General features: G+C 39.1%; 1 protein-coding gene across 7 annotated transcripts in view; it reads right to left on the bottom strand.

Moving 5' to 3' along the window:
* VWA3B (von Willebrand factor A domain containing 3B) overlaps positions 1 to 12175 on the bottom strand; it is a 210518-nt gene that overhangs the window by 109584 nt on the left and 88759 nt on the right. For all 7 annotated transcript variants that reach the window (XM_080813513.1, XM_080813514.1, XM_080813515.1 and 4 more), the window contains 2 exons: positions 10006 to 10144; positions 8538 to 8669 (listed from right to left, as the gene is read on the bottom strand). In XM_080813513.1, coding sequence (XP_080669639.1) covers positions 8538 to 8669; positions 10006 to 10144 — 271 coding nt within the window. The remainder of the gene's footprint in view (positions 1 to 8537; positions 8670 to 10005; positions 10145 to 12175) is intronic.

Below are 12175 nucleotides of genomic sequence, written 5' to 3'. Positions count from 1 at the left end.
CTTAAACTGTGATCAAAGGCACAGTCGGGACACTGCTCTTTGAGCAGGGACCCCACAAGCAGCAGATCCAGGGAGACCCACCTTCCTGCTCCAGGAGGAGCAGCATGGCAGGAATATGCTGGGTTTGGAGACTCCAGGCACTGGGCCATGAACCAGGGACAGAAACCCTCAGTCACAGGCCAGGTGAGCTCAGAGTGCAGTCAGAGACCAGGGAGACAGGAGTGACTGACTGCTTGTCTCTGGGGGCACAATGAGGAATGGGGCCGCAAGTTCTCACCTGCCCCAGGCCGGAGATTAGAAGGCCGCCATTTTCATTCCCATCCTCCAAAGTGGTATGGAAAGCATCAGGGAACAAAAGCTCTGAGAGTGAACCCGAGCAGATTACTCAGTCCAGTCCCTGGCAAGGGCGGTGCAATTCTACCCCAGGCATTTGAGAATCACTGCAACAGGCCCCTCCCGCAGAAGATCAGCAAGAACATCCAGCCAAGACCAAGCTCACTGATCAAGGATAACAGTGGAACTCCAGAGCTTGGGGAAAGCAAGGCATAGAATTCATGGCTTTTCCCCCTTGATCCTTTAGTCTTGCAAAGTTAATTATTTTTAGTTTTATTTTTTTCTTATTCTATTTTTTAACTTTTTCTCTTTCTTCTTTTAACGTTTTTAAACTAGTTTATCTTAACAATACCTTTCTAAAAATATGTTTTTTAAACCTTCATTGTTATAGTCATATTTTATACCTTCATTGTATTTAACCTTATTTCTTGTATACATATAGGTGTTTTTTTTTTTTCCTAAAAAATTTGGGATACATTCCTAGTAGATCAAAATATACCTTAATCTAGCACATGGCTTTGTTCTAGTCTCCAGCCAGAGCACATTCCCTCCTCTTTTTTTTTTTTTCTTTTTCCAACCAACTTATCTTATCAATACCTTTTTAAGAATTTTATTAAAATTTTCACCTTTACAGTCATATACCATCCCTTCATCATGTTTACCCTTCTTTTGTGTGTGTGTGTGTGTGTGTGTGTGTATATATATATATATATATATAAGTTTTCCTTTCTTTAAAATTTTGGGAGGTAGTTTCTTCTAAGAGACCAAAATACACCCAAAATCAAGTGGGTGGCTCTGTTCCATTCACCAGTCTAATATATATATATATATATATGTGTGTGTGTGTGTGTATATATATGTTATTTTTTATTTTTTATTTTTATTTTTTTTTCCCTTTCTTCTACCTCGGTTTTGGATCTTTTCTGATTTCGTTAGTGTACATTTTTCTGGGGTCTTTGCCACCCTTTTAGTATTTTATTCTCTAGTTCATATATTCTTATCTGGATAAAATGACAGGCGGAAAAACTCAACACAAAAAATAAAGAACAAGAGGCAGTACTGAAGGCTAGGGATCTAATCAATATGGACATTGGTACTATGTCACAACTAGAGTTCAGAATGACGATTCTCAAGGTGCTAGCTGGGCTCGAAAAAGGCATGGAAGATATTAGAGAAAACCTTTCTGGAGAAATAAAATCCCTTTCTGGAGGAATAAAAGAACTAAAATTAAACCAAGTTGAAATTTTAAAAACCTATTAATGAGGTACAAGAAAAAATGGAGGCTCTTATTGCTTGCATAAATGAAGCAGAAGAGAGAATTAGTGATATTGAAGACCAAATGATGGAGAATAAGGAAGCTGAGCAAAAGGGAGACAACTACTGGATCATGAAGGGAGAATTCGAGAGATAAATGATACCATAAGACAAAACAATATTAGAATAATTGGGATTCCAGAAGAAGAAGAAAGAGAGAGAGGGGCAGAAGGTATATTGGAGTGAATTATAGTAAAGAATTTCCCTAATATGGCAAAGGGAACAAGCATCAAAATCCAGGAGGCACAGAGAAGCCCCCTCAAAATCAATAAAAATAGGCCCACACTCCATCATCTAATAGTAAAACTTACAAGTCCTAGCGACAAAGAGAAAATCCTGAAAGCAGCTCAGGACAAGAGGTCTATTACATACAATGGTAGAAATACTAGACGGTCAGCAGACTCATCCACAGAGACCTGGCAGGCCAGAAAGAACTGGCATCATATACTCAGAGCACTAAATGAGAAAAATATGCAGCCAAGAATACTATATCCAGCTAGGCTATCACTGAAAATAGGAGAGATAAAAAGCTTCCAGGACAAACAAAAATTTAAAAAATTTGCAAACACCAAACCAGCCCTATAGGAAATATTGAAAGGGGTCCTCTAAGCAATGAGAGAGTCAAAAAGTAATGTAGGCCATAAAGGAAGAGAGACAATTTACAGTAACATTCACCTTACCATCAATACAATGGCACCAAATTCATATCTTTCAATAGTTACCCTGAATGTAAATGGGCTAAATGCCCCAATTAAAACACACAGGGCATCAGAATGGATAAAAAACCAAAACCCAATAATATGCTGTCTACAAGAAACTCATTTTAGACCCAAAGACACCTCCAGATTTAAAGTGAGGGGGTGGAAAACAATTTACCACGCTAATGGACATCAAAAGAAAGCTGGGGTGGCCATCTTTTTATCAGATAAATGAGATTTTAAGCCAAAAACTATAATAAGAAATGAGGAAGGACACTATATCTTACTTGAAGGGTCTGTCCAACAAGAAGATCTAACAATTTTAAATACCTATGCCCCTAACATGGGAGCAGCCAACTATATAAATCAATTAACAACAAAATCAAAGAAACACATCGACAATAATACAATAATAGTAGGGGACTTTAACACTCCCCTCACTGAAATGGACAGGTCATCCAAGCAAAAGATCAACAAGGAAAAAAGGCCTTAAATGACAAACCGGACCAGATGGACATCACAGATATATTCAGAACATTCCATCCCAAAGCAACAGAATACACATTCTTCTCTAGTGCCCATGGAACATTCTCCAGAATAGATCACATCCTCGGTCACAAATCAGGTCTCAACTGGTACCAAAAGACTGGGATCATTCTCTGTATATTTTCAGACCACAATGCTCTGAAGCTAGACCTCAATCACAAGAGGAAAGTTGGAAAGAAGTCAAATATATGGAGGCTAAAGAGCATTGTACTAAAGAATGAGGGGTCAACCAGGAAATTAAAGAAGAATTGAAAAAATTCATGGAAACAAATGATAATGAAAACACAACGGTTCAAAATCTTTGGGACACAGCAAAGGTGGTCCTGAGAGGAAAATATATAGCGATACAAGCCTTTCTCAAGAAACAAGAAAGGTCTCAAGTACACAACCTAACCCTACACCTAAAGGAGCTGGAGAAAGAACAGCAAAGAAAGCCTGAACCCATCAGAAGAAGAGAAATAATAAAGATTAGAGCAGAAATCAATGAAATAGAAACCAAAAGAACAGAAGAACAGATAAACAAAACTAGAAGCTGGTTCTTTGAAAGAATGAATAAGATTGATAAACCCCTAGCCAGACTTACCAAAAAGAAAAGAGAAAGGACCCAAATTAATAAAATCATGAATGAAAGAGCAGAGATCATAATCAACACCAAATAAATACAAACAATTATAAGAACATATTTTGACCAACTATACACCAGCAAATTTGACAATCTGGAAGAAATGGATGCATTCCTAGAGACATATAAACTACCAAAACTGAACCAGGAAGACAAAAAACCTGAACAGACTTATAACCAGTAAGGAGATTGAAGCAGTCATCAGAAATCTCCCAACAAACAAGAGACCACAGCCAGATGGCTTCCCAGGGGAATTCTACCAAACATTTAAAGAAGAATTAATACCTATTCTACTGAAGCTGTTCCAAAAAATTGAAATGAAAAAAAAACTTCCTAACTCATTTTATGAGGCCAGCGTTACCTTGATCCCAAAACCAGACAAAGACCCCACCAAAAAGGAGAATTACAGACCAATATCCTTGATGAACACAGAGGCAAAAATTCTCATCAAAATACTATCCAATTAAGATCCAACAGTACATTAAAAGGATTATTCACCACGACCAAGTGGGATTTATTCCTGGGCTGCAAGGTTGGTTCAACATCCACAAATCAATCATTGTGATACAATACATTAATAAAAGAAAGAACACAAACCGTATGATACTCTCAATAGATGCTGGAAAAGCATTTGACAAAGTATAGCATCCTTTCTTGATCAAAACTCTTCAGAGTGTAGGGATAGAGGGTACATACCTCAATATCATCAAAGCCATGTATGAAAAACCCACAGCGAATATCATTCTCAATGGGGAAAAACTGAGAGCTTTTCTGCTAAGGTCAGGAACATGGCAGGGATGTCCACTATCAACACTGCTATTCAACACAGTCCTAGAAGTCCTAGCCTCAGCAATCAGACAACAAAAAGAAATAAAAGGCATCTTAATTGGCAAAGAATTCAAACTCTCCCTCTTTGCAAATGATATGATACTTTATGTGGAAAACACAAAAGACTCCACTCCAAAACTGCTAGAACTCATACAGGAATTCAGCGAAGTGTCAGGATATAAAATCAATGCACAGAAATCAGTTGCATTTCTATACATCAACAGAAAAACAGAAGAAAGAGAAATTAAGGAATCAATCCCATTACAATTGCAGCCAAAACCATAAGATACCTAGGAATAAACCTAACCAAAGAGGCAAGGAATCTGTACTCAGAAAACTATAAAGTACTCATGAAAGAAATTGAGGTAGACACAAAGAAATGGAAAAATGTTCTATGCCCATGGATTGGAAAAATACTGTGAAAATGTCTATGCTACCTAAAGCAATCTACATGTTTAATGCAATCCCTATCAAAATATCATCAATTTTGTTCAAAGAAATGGAACAAATAAATCTAAAATTTATATGGAACCAGAAAAGACCCCAAATAGCCAGAGGAATGTTGAAAAAGAAAGCCAAAGTTGGTGGCATCACAATTCCAGACTTCAAGCTCTATAACAAAGCTGTAATCATCAAGACAGTATGCTATTGGTACAAAAACAGACACAAAGATCAGTGGAACAGAACAGAGACCCCAGAAATAGACCCTCAACTCTATGGTCAACTAATCTTCGACAAAGCATGAAAGAATGTCCAGTGGAAAAAAGACAGTCTCTTCAACAAATAGTGTTGGGAAAACTGGACAGCCATATGCAGACAAATGAAACTGGACCATTTCCGTACACCACACACAAAAATAGACTCAAAATGGAGGGAAGCCCTCAATGTGATATAGAAATCCATCAAAATCCTTGAGGAGAACACAGGCAGCAACCTCTTCGACCTCAGCCGCAGCAACTTCTTCCTAGGAACATCGCCAAAGGCAAGGGAAGCAAGGGCAAAAATGAACTATTGGGACTTCATCAAGATCAAAAGCTTTTGCACAGCAAAGGAAACAGTCAACAAAACCAAAAGACAACTGACAGAATGAGAGAAGATATTTGCAAAGGACATATCAGATAAAGGGCTAGCATCCAAAATTTATAATTTATCAGACTCTTTACCCAAAGAACAAATAATCCAATCAAGAAATGGGCAGAAGACATGAACAGACATTTCTGCAAAGAAGACATCCAGATGGCCAACAGACACATGAAAAAGTGCTCAACATCACTCAGCATCAGGGAAATAGAAATCAAAACCACAATGAGATACCACCTCACACCAGCCAGAAGGGCTAAAATTAACAAGTCTGGAAATGACAGATGTTGGAGAGAATGTGGAGAAAGGGGAACCCTCCTACACTCTTGGTAGGAATGCAAGCTCGTGCAGCCACTCTGGAAAACAACGTGGAGGTTCCTCACAATGTTGAAAATAGGGCTACCATACAACCCAGTAATTGCAATACTGGGTATTTACCCTAAAGATAAAAATGTAGTGATCCGAAGGGGCACGTGCACCCAAATGTTTATAGCAGCAATGTCCATAATAGGCAAAGTATGGAAAGAACCTAGATGTCCACCAACAGATGAATGGATAAAGAAGATGTGGTATATATTTACAATGGAATACTATGCAGCCATCAAAAGAAATGAAATCTCGCCATTTGCAACGATGTGGATGAAACCAGAGGGTATTATGCTGAGCGAAATAAGTCAATCAGAGAAAGACAATTATCATATGATCTCCCTGATACGAGGAATTTGAGAGGCAGAGTGGGGGGCTTAGAGGGAAGGGAAGGAAAAAATGAAACAAGATGGGATCGGGAGGGAGACAAACCATAAGAGACTCTTAATCTCATGCAACAAATGGAGAATTGCTGGTGGGAGGAGAGTGTGGAGAGGGTGGTTGGGTTATGGACATTGAGAGGGTATGTGATATGGTGAGTGCTGTGAAGTGTGTAAGCCTGACGATTAACAAACTTGTACCCCTGGGGCAAATAATACATTATATGTTAATAAAAATAATTTTAAAAAACTAAAATGATTTCAAATTAAAAAGGTTAAAAAAAATAACACACACCAAAAAACTCCTTCAACATTTGGGCATCAGAAATGTAGCTCAGATGGTAAATAGTACAACTCTTCTCTCTGAGCCTCATCTCAATAGTCTTGTTGACAAGCCCACTGTTCAGGGAATGTTGAAAAGATGGTAGAAAAGCTAGGAGAAAGCCAGACTGAGAATCACAGGAAAGACAGTTAGGAGTTAATGCCTCCTGGTCCAGGAGCCTTGGGCCAGACCCTACCCTCAACTACTGGGCAGATTCTGTCCCAGCTTGTGCTCCTCTGACCTTAGTACTGGCTATGCCTCCTTGAGGAACTACCACTTCGACACCAGCACATGGCAGTGTCGGAACACCTGAGTGGTTAGTCCTGAATTCACTGGGTTGATTCCTGAGCCAAGCCAGTCAAAAGAATATAGAGATATCTGGTCATCTTGAAAATACATTTTGCACATTCAGTAAGCAAGAACAAGATCTTCAGTGAAGATTTTTGAAGAGAACAGAATCACACTTTGAGTTTTAGCCACTTAGATGGCTGGTTCTATTCATTAGTGATTTTTGTATAAAGCAGCACCCATTAATGTTTTTATCTAATGATATTATGTATATAATATCTTATCATAACAAACCCTAAATTAGTGGGCTCTGAATTAACTATTACATATGGTCTGTAAAAGGAGGGAGCATTTATCTCAAGTAACTTCACTGGTTAATCCTGGAAATGTATCAAGTTGAGTATGAATTGAATATTCTTTCCCAGGGTAAGGTAGCCAGTTAGATCAAGATCTTATTGGCATCATTATTTCTTATAGAATATACTTCTTCGTTCTCCCATTTTTTTAAAAAAAACCAATCCCAAGGGAACTCTGGTACATCCCAATGAAGCACAAGCAATTTTCAATATTCAAGGAGACCCACTAGTGTCCATTCGTGGCTCCTTGTCAGATCTGGGACCTTTTTTTTTTTTTAAGATTTTATTTATTTGACACAGAGAGAGAGATCACAAGTAGGCAGAGAGGCAGCCAGAGAGAGAGGGGGGAAGCAGGCTCCATGCTGAGCAGAGAGCTGGATATAGGGATTGATCCCAGGACCCTGAGATCATGACTGAGCCAAAGGCAGAGGCTTAACCCTCTGAGCCACCCAGGTGTCCCAAATCTGGGACTTAATTTAAACTCAGGTACTGAACTATTTTAAAGATGTCTGTGATCAACATCTGACTTTTTGAGAAGAGCCCTTAGTTTCAATTTTAGCATATCTCAAGTATCTGGAATGCTATATGGTTCTGGAAAAATAACTTTTTAAAAAATTAAGAAAAGTTCAAGATAAGAAAAAATTTAAGGAAAGGAAATTCCTTCCTAGTAGTCTGTGTAAATGCCAAGAGGGGTAGCTTTAAAGTTCTCCAAGTAAAAGGCAGGCCTGAAGAATGTATTTCACTTTCTGAATGTATCTTGCCGCTGCCCTCTCTCTCTAGCTTCTCACCAGAACACTGGTGTGTTTCCACCAGTTCACTACTTTGAACAAAATCCATAGTTAAAAATAGCTGCAATACACTATTTGAAACAATAATGAGGTTTCAGAAAGATCAAATCTGAAGTTTTGAGGACAAAAATAATAAATTTTGAAATTTATCTTCATAAAGGGGCTGAGATTTGAGCCAAGGGCAGCTCAGGAAAAGGTGTGTTATGAACAAAGTCTTATCTAAATGTTAAGATAGTGACTCATGAGTTTAGATTAATGTGACCATTGTAAAGAAAATGAGTGTGTGAAACCCTGCCATCTTGACACCCAGAGCCCTTTGTCAAGAATTTCCATGGCATGGGGTGCCTGGGTGGCTCAGTGGGTTAAAGCCTCTGCCTTCGGCTCCAGTCATGATCCCAGGGTCCTGGGATTGAGCCCCAGGTCGGGCTCTCTGCTCAGCAGGGAGCCTACTTCCTCCTCTCTCTCTGCGTGCCTCTCTGCCTACTTGTGGTCTTTGTCTGTCAAATAAATAAATAAAATCTTAAAAAAAAAAAAAAAAGAATTTCCATGGCATGATTAACTCAGTAGGTGATCAAGTCAGGCTTCTCCCCCCAGAACCAGCCTCCATCTTTCTTACCTGAATGTCTCTAACCCAGGAATGAGCCCCTCTCAAATTATCTTCATTGACTTCAACAAGTTTTTCCTGCCAAGCAATTGCTTGGGCGTCAAACTGCACAAAATTGAATTTCCTTTTATATTTCAGCTGTTCCTGTAAGAGAATTATTATTTAACCATAACACCACTCAGATGTAAGATAAGGTTAGGACAGGTCATAGTTTGATAAATTTTAATCACGATGATATCTATTTTCAGTTCTGGAAGCTAAAAATTACATTTTATTTTATCATTTTTTTAAAAGATTTTATTTATTTATTTGTCAGAGAGTGAGAGAGAGAGAGAGCACGAGCGAGCACAGGTAGACAGAGTGGCAGAGGGAGAAGCAGGCTCCCTGCGGAGCAAGGAGCCCGATGTGGGACTCGATCCCAGGACGCTGGGATCATGACCTGAGCCGAAGGCAGCCGCTTAACCAACTGAGCCACCCAGGCGTCCCTAAAAATTACATTTTAAAGAGAAAATCTTTTCTAATACAAAAAACATTTAAACAAAATTTACACAGTTTGGAGTACACCTTTACAAATGTATATATGTAAAAAAAACAAAAAAACCAAAATGTATATATGTATGAATATGTTATATATGTCACACACATATGTAAGTTTTTCTATACAATATATCATTAAATGTTGTTGTCTTTAATAGTAGCATTGATGGTATACCACATACTTCCAGTAAATGGAACCTGCTTAAGGAAGAGAAATCCAAAATGGTGCCATCGTTTCACTAATCCTGTTTCGTGAAGGCTTTATTTGGTTACACATCTATTCACTTGCCTTCTACCAGCCCATATTTCTCCAACAGAGGTTTATCAAATTAAAACCTGTATTTTGGCCTTGTGAACATCCCCCACAATGATCTTCTGTGGTAACACTCCCATCAACACCACTAATTAGTGACAGCACCAGGGTACCCATCTGGAGGTGTGGGGACTCAGAGTGAGGAAAGCAGTCTGCTTCAGGTCACACCAGTCAGAGGCAGCACAGATGGAGTAAGACCTGGAAGCTCCTAACCACCAGTCTGCACTCCTCCCACACATCAGTTTTTTCGGGCCACTGCATGCAACACCGCTAATAAATACTGGAGATTAAAATAAAAATGCTGTGGTGACAGAGCATCTGGGAAACAATGGAGATGTGTGCACACCAGAGGTTTCAGGACAGAGGAAACCTGAAGCAGTGGACACTGAAACTCCCTTAGCAACCCACAGGTTATAGAAAGGACCCTGCTGCAGGACAGGTCTGCTTGCAAAGAACTGATGATTCTCTTAAGTGGCAAAAGGGAGCTTTTCTCCAAAGTGGCTCTCCTGTGGATGTCTGGGTACCGACCTCGCCTGTGCACCTCTCATAACCAGTGCAGGTGAAGGCTGCTGTGGATGTGTTCATGACACAAAGGTCCCCAAACCCATGCACCTGACAGCCCCATATAACCTCTATAAACCAGATGATCTTGTCCTTCACCAAGTCCAGTTTGCTCTTCATTGAGTGAGAAGTATCAATGAGGACATAGATGCAATCACCGGGTACTTTTCCAAAGAGGAATTGACTTCTATCCTGTAGCCACTTAATCCTAGGCAAGAAAAAGGATGGAAGTGAATTTTTAGAGCCTGTGGGCAGTATCGGCATCTTCCTAAGAACTTAATAATACATCTATAGAGGTCAAGCTATGCTGTATTGCTTATGCACAATCTTCTGTGAGTGGATTACTCACTCGGAGGGTTTTCTGTGGAAAATCCTATATTTGGGCTGGCTCCCTCATCACCAGCCCCCTCTACTTCTCCATCATCAATCCAAAACAGCTAGGAAAAATCAACAGGACCGAAAAATAAATCCAATACTGGGTTTCAAAGCCAAAAGTAAACTACTTCCTGTCATCTGATAGTTTGAATCCCTCAGCTATGACTTCAGAGCATTTGTTCTTTTAAAGCTGCTGACTACAGTCAAGTTAGTCATGCCAGCACATTCCTGAAACTTCACTGAAGCTTTTGGACAATATCAAGCAACCCCAGATCCCTCTAATAACCAAGCATCAGACAGCTGTATGAGCAGGACTACTTCTGTGATTGGGACTGAGCGGTCCACAACAGGATGTAAATTAAGTTCACATCCTCAGCCAAGACCGGGAGGAGGGGGCAGGGCAAATGAAAAAAAATATCTGAAACTGACTTCAGAGTTTACCAAGGCTAGGCAACTACAATTTGTAGGGCAAAATACTGAAGGAGAGGTTGCTGTATAGAAGCAGAGAGAGTGGAGAGGGATGGAGAAAGAGAGGAAAAAAGGGGGAAGAGAATGGGCTCTGGCCATTTGCAGAGAGTGCCCTAAAGATTTTGGCTAAGTAATGATCAGGGCATGCATGTGAAGAAACTCCAAAAGCTAAGGAACAAATCACCATAACAGTAAGTAGATCAACACCTCAGAGTTAACACAGGGTTACTTCATGTTCCAAACAACCAGAGCAGGAAACCTTAATACATGGGACATTAAGTCCTCATAAGGGTACTGCTTTAGTAGTAATACCAAATTAGCCCTGGACTAAAGGCTGCCCTAGACCTTACTTGCTCTTAAAAGTAAGCCCCAGTGATTCCAAGAAACATAACTGCATCATACAACATGTATTTTAAAATACAGCAAAACTCAGTACCCAAGAACTTCAAATTCAAAATGTCTGCATTCCAGTAAAAAATTACCAGCCATGTAAAGAAGCAGGAAAATATGACCCATAACCAGAAGAAAAACAGATCAACCGAAACAGATCCTAAAATAACACAAATGCTGGAATTAGTAGAAAAGGATGTTACACAGCTATTATAAACACAACCCGTATGTTCAGCAAAGTAAAGTATAAGCAGAACAAGGACAGAAATGGAAAATACAGAGATGCACAATTACCAAAATGAAAAATACACTACATGGTATTAACAGACACTACACTAGCAGATCAGGGAACCTTAAGAAAGACATTGTAATAGGAAGCAATTTAAAATGCAACACAGAGGGAAAAAAGCCTTAAAAAAAACCCACAGAGAATAAGCAACACATGGAACAATAGCAAGGAGTCCAACATACATATAGATAGAAAGACGGAAGGAGAAAGACAGAAACAGAAAAAATATTTGGAGAAATATGGCCAAATGTTTCCAATTTTGGTAAAGCAATAAACTCATATATACAAGCTCAAAGAACCTAAACAGAAGAAAAATGAAAAAATAAAAACCACCAACACATACCATAATATATCATTTGAAATCCAACAATAAAGATAAAAAAAGCACCCAGAGACAACATAAAAATAACAGTTTTGGGGCGCCTGGGTGGCTCAGTGGGTTAAGCCTCTGCCTTCAGCTCAGGTCATGATCTCAGGGTCCTGGGATCAAGCCCCACATCGGGCTCTCTGCTCAGTGGGGAGCCTGCTTCCCTCTCTCTCTCTGACTGCCTTTATGCCTACTTGTGATCTCTCTCTGTCAAATAAAAAATAAAAAAATCTTAAAAAATAATAATAATAGTTTTCATCACAAATCAAGCAAGCCAAAGGACAATGAAGAAATATTTATAAAGTACTGAAATTATAAAACTGTAAACCCACAATTCTATATAAGGCAAA

This window comes from Martes martes, assembly GCF_963455335.1.
Source record: "Martes martes genome assembly, chromosome: 9".
NCBI lineage: Eukaryota > Metazoa > Chordata > Mammalia > Carnivora > Mustelidae > Martes > Martes martes.
The sequence above is the reverse complement of the archived record's forward strand: the minus strand, read 5'-3'. Positions and strand labels throughout refer to the sequence as shown.